The sequence below is a fragment of the Pelophylax lessonae genome (assembly GCF_965119305.1).
Source record: "Pelophylax lessonae genome assembly, chromosome: 3".
NCBI lineage: Eukaryota > Metazoa > Chordata > Amphibia > Anura > Ranidae > Pelophylax > Pelophylax lessonae.
In genome coordinates, this window is record NC_138770.1 from 589,954,450 (window position 1) to 589,971,959 (window position 17,510).

General features: G+C 44.6%; 1 protein-coding gene across 2 annotated transcripts in view; it reads left to right on the forward strand.

Annotated features, from left to right (window-relative positions):
- Positions 1 to 16,722, forward strand: part of KIF16B (kinesin family member 16B) — a 613,875-nt gene extending 597,153 nt beyond the window's left edge. For both annotated transcript variants that reach the window (XM_082252312.1, XM_082252313.1), the window contains one exon: positions 15,552 to 16,722. In XM_082252312.1, coding sequence (XP_082108438.1) covers positions 15,552 to 15,710 — 159 coding nt within the window. In that variant the 3' untranslated portion in view covers positions 15,711 to 16,722. The remainder of the gene's footprint in view (positions 1 to 15,551) is intronic.
- Positions 16,723 to 17,510: the final 788 nt, after the last annotated feature.

A 17,510-nucleotide genomic window follows, 5' to 3' on the forward strand; every position in this document is an offset into this window, starting at 1 on the left:
ACATGTTGGTAACGTGACCATTTCTCTGTCGCTCATTGACAGACGCAGACTTCTTGATTAACATCAGTAGGGATATACTGCCCCCTACAGGAGTAGGACACTAGGCAGGAAAAAAGTTCTGGCCACACCTATGGGCAGCCCCAGGGGGTATATTCTCTCTCTCCCTGCTATAGGATGTCAGTTTTTTTCTGCTTAGTCAGGAGTAAGGACCTAAGTTCCTTGCTGGGATCTCTGGTCCTGGCAAGCTTTTTTTAGATAAATCTTTTTTTTTAGTTAGCTTTTTTTCTCCAGTTGTTCCTGTGAGATCTTCAAGCAATTATGCTGAATCTGGGCGACGGGCTGGATGTTGAGATCCAGTGGTCACCCCAGCCGGCCTACGAGCTCGTGCAGGCCCTAGCTCCACGCTGGGTCGGCCGCGACATAGTCCCACTGAACGGGGACTGGCCCCGCATGTTAAACGTCTCGCCAGGTCGCCTACGACCAGTCGGAATCTGAGTCGCGGTGTCCGTGTTGGCCGACAGCTCGGTGGAGAGGGCTTCTGTCAGAAGTTGGCGCCCGCCTGTTCTGGTATGGTGAGTAGAATGTTCCCCCACTCCCCCTGACGGGTTTTGGGGTGGACGCGGGCCCCTCCCCGGGATGGTCGGACCCTCATGATTCCGGGTTCCCCTCTGTCCTGTTACGCACCCCCACCTATCTGCCCCCCTCACTAGTGGGTTACAGGCCACATATGGAGGCGGTGGGGGCGCCGCCGGTGTTGCCCTAAAAACGATTGTGCGGGGGGGTTAATACCTGTGCTTTCAGGCCCATCTACCGATCGATCCGTAGGGTAGGTACACGGGGGTCCCCTGTTGGCACTGCGGACCACACGAGGCCGCCATTTTTCCGCGGGCCGCCATTTTGTTGTAGCCTTCATGTCCTCTGCATGGCGGCGGCCATCTTGGTATATCCAGCTCATCTTGCTTGAGAGCTGAGCAGCTGTAGGAGTTACTGAGGGCGTGTAAGGGGGCGGAGCCCCTCCCTAGACCGGGGAAAATCACTCCACAATGACTTCCTGTCAGACAGCGCTGAGAGCAGTCCTGTTTTGAACTCTGGTGCATCATGTGGTGAGCCTTTTGGGGGTCTCTCTTCTCTCTCTGCGGGGGTCTCGAGCACGTGACCACTGAGGGGCGCTGTAGCGCTGGGGGATTCTTTTAAAAAAAAAAAAAAAGTTTTTTTTCTTTTTTTCAATTTTGTCATTTTTGGCTGACAGGTTCCCCTGGCATTGCCATGGACCTTGCTGCACATGAGTCCCTATCTGATCCCCTCGAGATGGCCGCAGGGCCCTCCGATTCTCCACTCACCATTGATGCACTTTCAGCAGTCCTGGAGTCATTTGTGTCCCGGGTGGAGGTGGCCTGTCAGGGACGGGGGGCTAAAAAACGAACCCCGCCTACCCCTGTCTTTTCTGATGCCTCAGACTCTGATCCTGAGCCGGTCGCTGCTGCTGCGGGTTCTTCCTTTAGGGTTGATGTCCCGCGCTCCTCTGACAGTGAGGATGATCTTCCTGCCTCTTCCATAGCACAGGACAAGGCACTGGTGGACGCACTGATTATGTCAGTCCGGGAGACCCTAAAACTGGAGGTTGCACCAGTGGATGCAGTTCAGATGGAAGTTGCCTTTGGCACTCGCAAGCCCTCCAGGGTGGAAAAGGTGTTTCCCTTTCCCAAATGGTTTGATATTATTAAAGATGAGTGGGCCCATCCAAAACGACCCCCTGGGATGCCTAAACGGATTGCTAGGCGCTACCCGTTTGAAGAGTCCCTCCTTAAAAAATTGACGGTGCCACCTGTGGTGCATCTGCCGATTTCCAGACTAAATAAGGCCACGGTTATCCCGGTGGAGGATTCCCCGTCCTTTCGGGATCCAGTTGACCGTAGGGCGTAATCTGTGTTCCGTTCCATATTCTCCCTGGCAGGGTCGGCCTTAAGGCCAGTGTTTACCATTGCTCTGGTTTCACAGACATTGACGGAATGGGCCAAGCTATTACGCCATGACCTGGAGGAGAGAAGTCTCCCTCCTGCCGTGCCGGAGTTGCTGGAGCAAATAGTGCAGGGGCTACAGTTTGTTTGTGACGCCGCACTGGACGCTGCCCCATTGCTGGGGCGTGTGTCGATCTCGGCGGTGGTCCTCCGGCGCATGCTATGGTTAAAGTGCTGGTCAGCAGATCAGGCTTCCAAAAAAGCATTGACTGATCTCCCTTTTCAGGGGGATCGCCTGTTTGGTGCTACCTTGGATGAGATTATTAAGGATCTCACTGGGGGCAAGAGCACCTTTCTACCACAGGCTAATAAGGGTAAGGAACCTCGTCGCAGACAGGGACCTTCCTTTACAGCTCACAAGAATTTTTTTGGCACTTCCGGGGCGGGCGATAAGGCAAAGTCCTCCAAAGCCCCCCCCCCCCCGGGGGGTTTTAAGAGACCCTGGTCTGCTAAGCAAAAATCCGGTCCTTCCAGACCTGAGGATAAGACCGCTTCAGCCTGAAGGTGCGCCCCCACCCAGATCAAGGGTGGGGGGGGTGTCTTCGCCGGTTCCCGGACCCGTGGCTCTACAGTATTCAAGACAAATGGGTTCACGAGGTCATACGGTCGAAACACAAGATTGAGTTGCGATCGCTTCTACCGGTGCGGTTCTTCCCTTCCAATATGCGACTGTCCCCGAATCGCCTAATGGCTCTGTTGGGGGCAGTGCAGCACTGGATGCAAATGGCGCCCATAGAGGGTGCCTATCTTCACGTTCCCATTTACGCAGGATGCCAGCGGTATCTGCGCTTTGCGGTGGGAGCGGACCATTATGAGTTTGTGGCGTTACCCTTTGGTCTCGCCTCTGCTTTCCGGGTCTTCACAAAAGTTTGGGCCCCAGTCCTGGTGTTGTTGCGGCAGCGGGGCATATCGGTCCTGGGCTACCTGGACGACCTCCTCTTCTGTGTGGAGTCTCCGCAGGCTCAGTGTCATACGCGGACTCTCCAAAAGGAGATTCTTCCTAAATGGAATTCCGATTTCCTGGACAATCGGATCCGGCTGCGCGAGCGGACCAGGTAGTTTCTGGTTTGGGGGCCTCGGTCTCCGATGCTCAGTCAGGGGAAGCCCTTTTTTCCGAAAGTATCCAGGTTATCGATAAATGTGTTGGAACTGAAAGCGATCAGGTTTTGCCTGGTTCACCGGACCGAGCATCTTCAGGGCTGCTTGGTTCGGATTCAGTTGGACAATGCCACGGCCATGGCCTATGTCAACCATCAAGGGGACACCAAGAGTGTTCTAGCGGCCGTGGAAGTGGCCGGCATGTTTTGGGCGGAACAGTTTGTTCCGGCTCTGTCTGCAGTTCACGTTCTGGGTGTGGAAAATTGGCAGGAGGACTTTCTCAGCCGTCAGACCTTGGATCAAGGGGAATGGCCTCTTCAGACAGAGGTGTTTCACCAGTTGTGCCTTCATTGGGGCACCCCGGACGTGGATCTGTTGGCATTTCGGCTCAACAGAAAGGTGCAGAGGGTTGTAGCCCGCGTCCGCGATCCTCTGGCGGACGCCGCAGACACACTGAATACTCTGTGGGGGCAGTACCAGCTGCTGTATGCCTTTCTTCCTCCTCAAGTTGTCACCGAAACTTCTTCGCAGGATAGAGGCGGAGGGAATTCCAGTCATCCTTGTGACTCCGGATTGACCTCATCGGGCCTAATATGCCGTCTTGGTCAGGCTGGTCGCAGACGCTCCTTGGCGACTTCCTCTCAGGGAAGAGCCGCTGTCTCAGGGACCGATCGTCCATCCTGCTTTACGATCACTGGCTTTGACGGCTTGGCTGTTGAGAGCCAGGTGCTGAAGGACAGGGGCTTGTCTGCTTCAGTTATCCCTACTCTGATTAAAGCGAGGAAAGCGACTTCCAGAAAGGTCTATCATCGCACACGGAAGTCTTATATCACGTGGTGTGAATCCCTTGGGTTTCCTCCACGTTCTTACTCGGTGGCTCGGATATTGGCCTTTCTGCAACGGGGGGTTGAGCAGAAGCTGGCCTTGAGCACTATCAAGGGTCAGGTCTCAGCATTGGCAATCTTCTTCCAGAGGCCACTGGCTACTCATTCTTTGGTGCGGAATTTCATCCAGGGGGTGCGGCACCTGGCTCCTCCGGTGCGCGCGCCCTTGCCGCCCTAGGATCTTAATTTGGTGTTGTCGGTTCTCCAGAAACCTCCCTTTGAAAATATTAGGGAGATTCCCTTGCTTACCTTATCCCAGAAGGTGGACTTTTTGGTGGCTATCACTTCTGCACGCAGGGTGTCGGAACTGGCCGCATTGTCCTGTCGTTCCCCATATCTGATGGTTCATAGGGATAAGGTGCTTCTTCGTCCGAATCCATCCTTCCTTCCTAAGGTGGTTTCAGAGTTTCATTTGAATGAGGATATTGTATTGCCTTCCCTGTGTCCTAAGCCCAGTCATCCTCGGGAGTTTGCGTTGCACTCCTTGGATGTGGTTCGGGCGATCAGGGTGTACTTGACTACTACTGACTACTGACTCTTTTCGTAAGGCTGATTCACTTTTTGTGATCACGGATGGCCCTAGAAAGGGGTTGCCTGCGTCTGCCGCGACTATCTCCAGATGGATCAGACAGACGGTGGTGCAGGCTTATTCTATTAAGGGTCGGGTTCCTCCGTTCCCTGTTAAGGCGCACTCCACTCGGGCTCTTAGTGCTTCCTGGGCCTTCCGCCATCAGGCGTCGGTGCTTCAGGTTTGCAAGGCGGCTACCTGGTCGGCGGTTCATACCTTTACAAAATTTTATAAAGTTGATGTGCTGGCATCGGCGGATGCCTCTTTTGGCCGCTGTTTGAGGGGACCGTTGGTCTACCTCGGGGGTTTTTGTTTTTTTCACTTGGGTCTCATCCTTTTGTTCGATGAGTCCTTGATGCTTCTGGTTGGCTCCGGTTGGGCCTTCTGGATTGGATTTTATTTTCTGTTATCCCACCCCTCATTTGTGGCACTGCTTTGGGACATCCCTACTGATATTAATCAAGAAGTCTGCGTCTGTCAATGAGCGACAGAGAAAACTGGATTTTTGACTTACCGTAAAATCCTTTTCTCTTAAGCTCATTGACAGACGCAGGACCCGCCCCTCTATTTTTGAGTTGGGTTGGGTTGAATTCTCTGACACTGCTTTGTTACATAACTGACATCCTATAGCAGGGAGAGAGAGGATATACCCCCTGGGGCTGCCCATAGGTGTGGCCAGAACTTTTTTCCTGCCTAGTGTCCTACTCCTGTAGGGGGCAGTATATCTCTACTGATATTAATCAAGAAGTCTGCGTCTGTCAATGAGCTTAAGAGAAACAGATTTTACGGTAAGTCAAAAATCCAGTTATTTCCTCTCGATAGCCATTGGTGTGCGGTAATTCCTCTTGCTCATATACTATACGGACTGTATATAATCTCATAGAGACTATACACTGGCGCTGCCTCTTTTCCTTGTTTTATACTTGTATGGTGTGCAATCTAACCATGTGTGCTGGCTGCCTATATCCACTTCGATCCCAGTGCAGATATATTTATGTTTTTGTGCCAATATTTACTGGTATTTGGAACTGTCCATAAATCCCTCTACCTTGACAAAGACCCCTGTTCCAGCTGAAGAAAAACAGCCTTAAAGCATGATGCTGCCACCACCATGCTTCACTGTGGGTATGGTGTTCTTTTGGTGATGTGCAGTGTTGTTTTTGCACCAAACATATATTTTGGAATTCTGGCCAAAAAGTTCAACCTTGGTTTCATGAGACCATAACACATTTTCCCACATGCTTTTGGGAGACTTCAGATGTGTTTTTAGCTGGGCTTGGGTGTTTTTCTTTGTAAGAAAAGGCTTCCGTCTTGCCACTCTACCCCATAGCCCAAACATATAAAGAATGAAGAGATTGTTGTCACATGTACCATACAGCCAGTACTTGCCAGATATCCCTGCACCTGTTTCTATAGGCCTCTTGCAGCCTTCCTATCCTGTTTTCTTCTAGTCTTTTCATCAATTTTGGAGGGACGTCCAGTTCTTGGTAATGTCACTGTTGTGCCATATTTTCTCCACTTGATGATGACTGTCTTCACTGTGTTAAATGGTATATCTAATGCCTTGGAAATTCTTTTGTACTTTTCTCATGACTGATACCTTTTAACAATGAGATCCCTCTGATGCTTTGGAAGCTCTCTGTTAACCATGGCTTTTGCTATAGGATGCGACTAAGAACATGTCAGGAAAGACCTCCTAGAACAACTGAACTTTATTTGGGGTTAATCCGAGGCACTTTAAATGATTGCAGGTGTGTACTGACTCCTATTTAACATGAGTTTGGATGTGATCGCTTAATTCTGAACATCGCTACATCCCTAGTTATGAGAGTTCTGCAACCACGTTATTTTCATTTTTTATTTTTTACTCCTCTCCACATTTTACTTTGGAAACAAAGCAAAATGCCTTGCCTTTGCTTTGGTGCCCTCAAAGTTTACATCAGGAGCAGAGAAGTTGTTCAGGACATTCTCTCAGCAGCTCACCCCCCCCCCCCCACACCCACACCATGCTCTCCTATAACGTCTGCACTGTGAATATATTAGAGAATAGAAGACTGAAAGGCTGGTAATGCACTGCTGGGAAGAGGGAGGGTGTCAAGGTAAATTGAGCTGTTGAGAGGACTACTTGAAAAAATGTCAGTGCTCAGAGTGAATTGCTCCATAGTGCCTGCAGAGGTTAGTGAGACAGTGAGCTTGTTTTTAGGCCTTCTTGCTGCTTGTTAAGCTATTGTAAACTATAGTGGGTAAAATGGGGAAGGGGGGTATGTGTTTTATTTTTTCATTTTCCTAATGTATGAGTGTCCCTGCCGGGGAAATTTCTTCCCCAATATTGACACATTGTCACACTCTTACAAAAAAGGGTGCCACTGGACCAGAAAGTGAGAAGAAGTCTCTCCAGGCACTACTAACACCTGACAGATATTCCAACATTTCTCAACTCTACATACAAATTTGTAGTGCAGTTGCTTTTGGGTACATTTCATTTCATATCATGTCCTGTTGATACATCCTCACTCCAAAAATGAGTAAATCAAATTGACTGAATTGTGTCTTAATGTTATAATAGGTTAGGTACTGAAGCCCCACTTGTGATATAGACAGTGTTACATTTTACCTATCCATGCGCTGAGATCTCTGTTCAAATTTCAAACCCTGCCCAAATGTAAAATATAAGCTCTCTAGCGTGTGCTGGGTCTTTAAAGAATATGTAAACTCCAACGTTTCATATTCCTAATATGTGCCTGCTGTACTATGTGCTTGTATGAAAAAGTATCTTGTTCTCTTTGTATTTCTTCCTTTGTTTGAAATCCCCAGTGTCCCTGCCAGTCCGTCTGCTTTCCTATTGAATACTGACCACACTAGGCAGGAGATCACACTGTGGTCAATTCTCTAGCTGTGTTGGGAAGTGTGTGTGTTCTTATTCAATTATCAAACTTCTGCTCACACGCCCTGCCCCTGCACAGCCATACACTGAAAAGATCACTGCAATGATGTTTCTCCTCCTTCACCTCTCTGCAGGTGAGAACATAGGGAATATGATCACTTACAAAAAAGGGGGAAAAAGGTAATGTTTTTTTACATGTACAGTATACACAAATATTTTGCCTTTTATTTCAATTTTAAACTGAATGTTTTTTTTTTTTTTTTACAAGGCGAGGGTTTACATAAACTTTATGTAAAGTTTTCTGGAAGATTTCCATGTAAGAGACTTGGTCCTACCATTTTGAAAAAGCCTCTTTAGTGTTCAAAGTTTCTTATGACTGTTACAAATATTTGGTATAGGTTAATACAGCAAAATGGAATTTCAGTGTTGGATAGAATATGGTAAGTTAAATCAGATGCCAGCTGTTTATATTACCTCAGGAGATCTATTCTATCACTTTTGTCTTCAGGCCAAATGTAATATATAAGCTCCACCATCTGAAAACTCCATAGGAGTCAATGGGAAATTCACATGGGAAGACTGAATCCTTTCAGCCTGAAGCGCAAGTTAACAGTTGTGTTGGAGCCTATAATATAGGAAAGCATCTGGCACATGCAGCCCAGCACTGGCTTATCGGTATTTAATGGCTATGGCCTTCAATAGAAACAATCCTGCATTTTCAGGAAATATTCTTTTTCAACTTTTAGTGAGAAGTTTACCTGAAATTATCGTTTTCACATTTTGAGATCTTGCTTGTACAGATTTGTTGGTTCTTCCTTTTGTGGGTGCCTGCATGCTGTCAGTGCAGTGGACATCCTTGCCAAACAGCATCTTCAAAATACTACAGATTGTCTTCTGGAGAGTATATTGTTTTTATTAAAAGGATACAATAGGCCAGGGGTCTCCAAACTATGGCCCTTCAGTTGTTCAAGAACTACAATTCTCAGCATGCCCAGTCATATCTTCAAATGTCAAAGTTTTCCAATTCCCCATGGGATGTGTAGTTCCCCAACAGCTGGAGGGCCGTAGTTTGGAGATCCCTGCAATAGGCCAAAGTGATAGCCTTTTTAAAGCTCACACCTCAACCCATATATGCTTACCTTCAGAGGTGTCCTTCATTCTTACTTTTTGCATCAAAGTCACTGTAAAATATTAGTGCTTCTAGGTATGGGGGTGTATGTGACCTCTTCCCATGATGCTTAGGCCTAGCAGCCATTTGCCAGGAGCTGGTGATTTGCACTGGCTGCAACGGGGTAAGGAGCAGCAGGGAGCACTGCAAAGGTGAGTCGGGGAGGGAGGGGGTCTTGACAGAATCTCTCACTTTGTTCTAAATAAAGAAAACCGCATCCAAGAGGCACTGGGACTTTGATGTTCATACAAAGTAGTGGGAGGAGAAAAACATTTGAAAAGTTCACTGCCTTAGATTAGGGTGCTTACAACATACAGGGCTACCCTTCGGTGGGTACCCAGCAGGTTGCTGGAAAAACATGCACCAATGGAAGGCGCACCGGTCTAAATTATGAAGTCCAAATTAACCAATTTTGGTCCACCCTATAGCAATTTTACTGCTACAGGATAGCACCTGTACACCGGACCACATGTGTGTGTGTCTATATGTATGTAATCTGACCCTTCCGGGTAGGGGATGCACATGCGTGCCACCGCCAGCCCACTTCCACTGTGATTACACACAGTGGAAGCCGATTGGTGGATGCAGGGTACTCAATGTCCTCTGGCACCAGCCAATCATCAGGCAGAGAGACAGAACTGTGATCTGTCTATGTAAACAAGGCAAATCAATGTTCTGACGGGAGGGAATGGATGGAGTTTGTGTCTATTTCTTCCCCTAGTAAAATCCCCTCAAACAGTGTAGTAAAACACTGGCTAGGCACACAGTTAACCCTTTGATCATCCCTGATATTAACCTCTTCCCAGCCAGTGTCATTAGTACAGCGATAGTGCATATTTTTAGAACTAATCACTATATTAGTGTCAGTATCAGAATGTCCGCCGCAATATCGCAGTCTCGCTATAAGTCACTGATCGCCACCATTACTAGTAAAATAAATAAATATGCCACAGTTTGTAGACACTATAACTTTTGCGCAAACCAATCAATCACTTATTGAGATTTTTTTTTTCACCAAAAATATGTAGCATAATGCATATTGTCCTTAGTAATTGGACTTGAGTTTTATTTAACCACTTTTGGACTGGGCCTTTTTCTGACACTTGTTGTTTACAAGTTTAAAAGCATTTTTTTTTGCTAGAAAATTACTTAGAACCCCCAAACATTATATATATATATATATATATTTTTTTTTAGCAGAGACCCTAGAGAATAAAATGGAGATTGTTGCAATATTTTTTATCACACCGTATTTGCGCAGCGGTCTTACAAAAAATACACTTTTTAAAAAAAATAAGAAAACAGTAAAGTTATCCCAATTTTTTTCCTATAACGTGAAAGATAATTTTATGCCGAGTAAATACATACCCAACATGTCATGCTTCAAAATTGCACATTGTAGTGGAATGGCGACACACATTGGTACTTAAAAATCCCCATAGACATCACTTTAAAAATCTCTACAGGTTACCAGTTTAGAGTTACAGAGAAGGTCTAGGGCTAAATTATTGCTCCCAATCTAACGATCGCGGTGATACCTCCCATGTGTGGTTTGAACACCGTTTACATATGTGGGTGCGATTTGCGTATGCGTTCGCTTTTGCGCGCGAGCGAACAGGGACAGGACACTTTAATTTATTTTATTTCTATTTATTTTATCATTTATTTTTATTTTTACACTGGTTTTTTTTTTTTTTTTTTTTAAATGTTGATCTCTTTTATTCCTATTACAAGTAATGTAAACATCCCTTGTAATAGAAATAAGCATGACAGGACCTCTTTAATGTGAGATCTGGGGTCAAAAAGACTAAAAAAGAAAAAAGAAAAGTAATTTTTTTCATGATGGAAAAAAAAATGGCTCTTTAAATCCGTTTCTAGGAAGCGATGTATGATGTCGCTCCGGTCCTCCAAGGCCATTGAAGTCGAGTGAGGGCCATCTTGCCTTCACTCGACTTACTGCCTGAGGGGACAGCGCACCGGATCATTTTCCCCGCTACCGATGGGTCCGGTAAGCGCGGAAAAGGACCGGGAATCGGTGGGAAGGGGGCACCTCTCCCACCACTAATAAACGGGATTCTGTGACAAATCTGCCACTGGGACCACCCTTAGGTTAAAGCGGACTGCCCGCCATTTAAAAAAATAACAGATAGCTGCCATAACCCCGGTATTTAACATCAAAGTACCTACGTAAAACTGCGGCGGGTGGTACGTAAGTGGTTAGGTACAGTGTTGCAGGACCGCGCAATGGTCAGTTAAATTAACGCAGTGCCTTATCGCTAAAAATAGCCTGGTAATGATGGGGGTAAATCCTCCGAAGGTCAAGTTTTATTGGTTTACGCTAAAAAAAAAAAAAAAAAAAAACAGCCAATTCATTTTGGAGGTCAGAAGAAATTTCCCCTTCATCAGAACTTCAGTTAAAATAAGAACTTTGAATTGACTCCACATAGGGTTTTCCTCTGTGAATCTATGTAGCGAAGCTAAATGCTGGAGTGGGAGAGTTACTAGCCAGTAAATCTGCATGAGCAATCAAGATGTTCTTGAACAGAGGACAGACACAATCAAGTGTAAAGTGCGAGGACAGAAATATACTGTGACGAGCTGGGCGGGAGGGTGTTAGATTGAGTGTTAGCAGAAGACAGAGAAACAGCACTGATCTCAACACAACTTTTTTATACTGTAACCCAGTCAAATCCTAATGCTTGGTGTCAGTCTAACAGTAGACACTTCCTAGCCAGAGGAGAAATCTGGTTGCTGTGGGTCCTAGACCAGGCTGTATTGCATTGCACTATTTACAATGTAGTCTTCAGGCAGGTACAGTTTTGCTGCCTTGCAGGAATGTTTAGTTAACAAGTTTGACTTCAAAATCACGTGGCAAAGAAAAAAGGCAGAGAAATGTATCACTTTTAACTTAAAGCGGAGTTCCGGGCACAAAAACGATTTTTTTTTGTGCCCCTCCGCTAGGTAGACCTGACCCGAAAAGGAATTGGATAGTTATTTTTATTTTTTTTGTTTACTCACCTTTTTATTGAAGATCGTAAATACTCACCTCTGACTGACGGAGCCGCGACTCACCCCGTCACTTCCTGCGCTGCGATGATTCCTGGGAGCTAAACGTCATCGCTCCCAGGAATCAATGCGCCGCACCGGCCCCACTCGTCACTTCCGGGCGACGCCGCATTCCCCTGCTAAACAGCTTCTGGGCATGCCCAGAAGCTGTTTAGGAATGCGGCACCGCGCCGGAAGTGACGAGAGGGGCCGGTGCGGCACATTCTGGGAGAAGAAGACGCGGAAGAAGACGCAGAAGAGGACCGCGCCGGCTTCAGCTGCCCACAAGAGAGATGGAAACGCTGTGGAAGAAATTTTCTAAGTAAGTATTTCTTCTAAAAGGTAAGTGCGAACCGGGACAGATCAGAGGCTAGCCATTGTGGAATGTGCTAGCCCTGACTGTCCCGGGGGTATGTTCATCAAAAAATGACATCTGTGCCCGGAACTCCGCTTTAAAAATGCATTTTTAGTGCTGTATCCTTGTATTATTTTGCTGAACAGACTATGCTAATCGGTATGTAGAACGCACAGACCAGTTAAATAAGATAAATGTAATAGAGTGTTAGCTCCTGTCTACTGACCTACGCTGTCTCAGCAGCAGGATGTCTATCTGAAAATGTTCTTGACCCTCAAAAACCATTAAACTCTTTAACTACATTCTGGATGGAGGTATAATAGCCAGAAAGTAAATTTTGACTTGGAAAAGAAAGACAATCTCCTGTATAAGCCATATGCCTGGAGGTTATTTTGTGGCACAGAACTGTTGGCGTGCTCATTTCCAACATCTATTCTGGAAGTCCTAATATTTCAGCTTATTTTATTCTAAATTCTGCCCAGGTCTTCAGCTGCCGCTTAAACAGGTGTCACCAACCCTGACAACTTTTCAGTTTTGTTTGTTGATATGTGAACTGTAATTTACTGAACATTTGTACATAGTATGTGCTCCGCCTAAACTATTATTTTTGTTTTAATAAATTAGTATAGAATAGGGAAGGGCCGGTTGCTATTTAATTTGCAGTTCCAGAAATATCACCATCTGTTCTGGGGACAATCGTTTCATCAGACAAGAAGTGAGGAAATATCTGCAACAGGGACACAGATAGTAATAAATTGTCAAGAGCAGTTCTAGCCTTCCCCTACTCTACTGAAAAAAATTATTTTTATGTATGTTTGTGGTGGTGTTGGAGCTTTTCTCTTTCTTCCCGTATGCTGTGGAACAGAAAATTATAGGACCTCTCTCTAAAGGAGTACCAGATAGCAGTAAAACCCTTCCAGTGGTTCTGATCCTTCTTACACCATCGAAAATTAACTTTAAAAAATGTTTTTGCTAACTAGTCTCGTTCCCTTTGCCCTACCCTTCCTCTTTTTCTCTCTCTTTTTTGCCCATTTTATGAATGGTCTTAACTTTAAGTCCCATTCACACAGGCTTTAAGTCTCTTTCACACAGGCTTTCTGATCAGGTCTGTCTGTCAGTTTTTCAGTCAGACTTGAGCAGAAGCTCCGTTGGCAGGGGGATGAAAACCAACTTGAAACCATTTTCATCTGCCTACCGTACCTCAAAGACCATACAGTTCTTGGAAAGAACAAATGGAAGGGGGCTGCATCCTTTTTAATTTTTCTGGACTTAAACAAGACAGATTGGAGGAAGCCTGCTGTAAACGGACACAAGTCTGTTTACAACCACTCACCCACCCATTGAGCCATCACAGGTCTGCCACAGTCCAATGAGAAACTGAAAAATTGCGGACACAAACTGAACAGGCACAGATGTCACAAAACTTCATCCATCCCGTTCTGCTCCAATTCAGCAGGAGACCTGCTCATGGATTCCCTACTGAATGGAGTGCAGCACCCTGTTTTAAAGGACCCTTACTGTCCTCTCTTATGCCCGCTAATTGGGGCTGGTTTGCAAACAGCCAAAGGATTGTAATATACCGTATTTTCCGGCGTATAAGACGACTTTTTACCCCAGGAAAATCTTCTCAAAAGTCTGGGGTCGTCTTATATGCCGAGTATATCATTTTCAAGGTACCTTCAAGAGAGGAGATTGGAGCAATGCAGGGACTTTTTCTTCTATTTCGGGCGCATGTACTTTATCGGCGCCGCGTCGCATGTTCAGGAAGTTTTGTCTGGCGGCGGAGTGATCTGACTGTCATGCACTCGGTATACTCGGACTACGGTATGTGAGGTGACTCGCAGGGAGCGGGAGATTTAAAACTAATCCCGATGGCGGCGGGTAGCATGGCACTGGCAGCACACAGTGAGTAGGGACTAAATGGATATTGTAATGTCTAATGTCTTAAGTACCGCACTGTAGAATCCTCAAAGTGCCTTACGATGATTAGCATTAGGACACAGAGCACTAGCTGTTGCATTACTCTGTCACAGTGTGCTACATGGCCTTTGGGTGCTAACTTTGTTAATTTATAGCTGTACTGAATGATAGACTATAACACAGTTTAGCAATAACAAAATCGGTACCCAAAAGCTATGTGGCACACTGTAAAAGAGCCATGCAGTACCTAGTGTGCTGTTTGAATGGTTATCTCACTTTCTTACAGTACCTTGGAGACATACAAGAGATCTGAGAAAATATTTTTCAATGGTGTTGCCTTGCTTCGGAAGGGGGGTAGTCTTATATGGCGAGTATATCCCAAAAGCAATATTTTAACTTGAAAAGTTGGGGGTCGTCTTATACGCCCAGTCGTCTTATACCCCGGCAAATACGGTAATTGTACTTATTTCTGCCATAAGGTTGGATCGTCTTTGTATGTTGTGAAGTACTCTGTGCCATTGATTTCTATTGTTTTTACATGTATTACCACTGCATTTTTTTTTCAATAAAAAACCTATTAAAACTATATAATATTTTTGCTAGACATACACATTTGTGAAGACCTGAGGGGTATATACAAGTTTTTGTCAATAACATATGTACACGTGCCTGCACATTTTTGTAGAGTTACCAGGAGATCTTGTGGTCACAGATGTGTCCTACCTTCTGAACCTCTTTTTTGGCCCATCTTTGTAATTGGCTACCTTGCTAACCCAACAGGAACGTGTGTGTGGGTGGGTGGTAGAAGTATTGACCAACACAAGAGATGATGACTGTTTTGTATAACTGAGCTCCCCAGGTGATCTACACTCTACAGGACATCAAAAAGAACTTTGGAAGTGCCTTCTGTGCCCATCCTAAGTGGCAGCTGGATACTATATTCAGTCCAGTGGTTCAGAATGAGCGAGCGGCACTGGAACATTTATTAATGCCTACTTAAGCCAATTTTTTTTTTTTTTTTGCAGTTTTGAGGGAGATTTACACTTTCAATTAGGTTTATATCTCTGTCTGTGACTCTTTTGAAGAAATGTTTCCCTATCTTTGCTATCCCCTCCTCACTCATTCAAAAAATATATTTTTATTTTTTTCTATGTCCCCGGTAAATTTTTCTTCACTTCCTGTCCTGGCAGGAAGTGAGGGGATGGTTCCCCAATGTAGACACAGATGGTAATCAAAACCTAACAGAAGCTCTAACCCTGCTCCATTCAAGCCAAAATAGAAATAGCCTGGCTGGAATTGGGCTTCAACTATTATCAGGTATAATGTTACCAGGTATTGCTTTAAATCAGTCTTCTATAGAAGCATTTTCTGCCAATGTTTTACTATTCGGAACATAATCTGGATGTTCACATGTCCTGTATACTGTAAATGAGATTGGCTCCCTGGTGTTATTTCAGCTTTTATTCGATTACTGTCTTTAGTAGAATTGTGCTGAATCTATCTACTCTAATGAATACTTGTTTCAGTTTTGGGATAAAGTTTAGGTCCAGTTTATATATAAAAGATTCAAAAACCATATGATGTCTGATCTTTTCTCATTTTCCTATGTAGAAATACCTGCGGAAATTCTTCTCTGTGATGCTAAAGTCTCCTACATCTCCATTGCACATTGATAAGGTCAGTCTGACCCTCTCCAAGCATACAATCTGTGAGTTCTCCCCATTCTTCAAGAAAGGAGTTTTTGACTACAGCAGCCATGGAACCGGATAAAGACTTATACCACGACAAGAGAATAAAGTGCCTTTATGTACAGACTGCAGAGTAAATGTATAAGTACATCAAGCAACACAACTATCCTGAATCTCATGGCTACAATGACTGTACTGCACTTGTTTCCTTTTTCAAATGGCCAAAACCAAGTGATCACCTCCTCTGCACAATATTGTTCACTTCCTCATTAGATTCATCATGTGTAGAAGGTACAGATTCTGGCTGTTATCCTTGCTGATGAATTAGAAAAAACATGATAGTTTGCTATGCTAAGGGTCATGGGAAATGCAGCTAATTCATTGCCATTATGCCTACCAAAGTGTCACAAACAAGGCCAGACTTGTTTCTTAAATCTTAACAAAGATATCATTAGAAGCAAATGGAGTCTCACATTGCTGACTTGTCCTTCTGTAAATACAAGTTGCCTGGTCTTTTTGTTTTAATATGCAGAGTCTTTGACCTGGAACAAGCATACAAATTAGGACATTTGATTTTTCTTTACCTGCATGCACGTGCTCTGAATAAAGGACTTGGAAAGTGTCATTAGATCAGCATGAAATCCAGGCTGCTAGCATTTTTAGAAGTAGGTAATAGGTAAGTATTTCTCTCACGGCAGTGTTATTTTAATATCAGCAACTAATGGCATGGCACATGTAAAGAGATATCCTGCATATTCTCCTTATTTCTGGAAAAATAGTTAAAGCACAAATCCAACCAATTATATTTTTCTATATTTGCTTAGACTTAGGAAGAGTAAATAGATTTTTATTGTTTTCCATGACCCATTTGGGTAGATTTTACCCCAAGAAATGAGGGGAGCTGTTCTCTCTGGCACAGGAAAACATGGGCAGCAATGACAATCTCACAGAGGTTCTAACTCTCCCTCATTTTACTGAACAAAAATGTTTTGTTGTAATATGTGTCCCCAATGGAGAGAGTTTCTATCATGTTCTGGCCCGGCTAGGTACAAGGGTAGGTCTCCACATTGGGGACTCAAGATGGCCATAAATTTGGGCAGGGGCTCTTCCCTGTCCCTACTGAGCCAACAATAAAAAAAAAAAGTTTTGGCTTTAAACCTGAAGACTTTTAAATGAAAGAAACATGCATTACTAACTAAACATGTGTAAGTGAATTATATCTCCAAATACCACCATGGTTTTTATTAGACAGAAGAAATATGTTCTAATTTGTCTATGCCTATTCTAAGCTCAGTATTGATAACGCTGCCCGCTTTGACACCTCATACACATGTTTGAGTATATCGGGCCTCATCATCACACAAAGGATTCAACTCCCAAAGCTTTAACCCAGGGATAATGATAGTTTTTTATTTATTTAGTTATTTATAAATCTAATTTGTTGAAAATGTTGTCACTTTTTTTGATTAGTATTTAAATCTTGGTTTGCCAGCTTTGGCTATTGAGCCAAAAGTGTGTATATGTGAGAAGCGTTCGATGTCATTGTCCCCTGTTATCAGTGCAATACATGAGGCTCTTTCTCAAATATGCCCCAGTGGGACCAAGTCTACTACAAATCAAATCTGCCACAAAGTCAAAACTTCTTAAAATGCCTCAGAATGAAGCTGGCATTTCCTGACTTCTGGCATGTATGCTACTGTAGTTCTGGGAATATTGTGTTCACATGGCTCTGGTCACTGTTTCTGAACTAAGAGGATGGTTGCTTCCATCAGAGATTTGTGTAACAAGTATAATAGTTTGTAACAAATTTCATAACAGGTGATGGCCTTATCTCAGTTGTGACTGAAATACTACTATAATTTATTGGTCACTGTGAGGAACC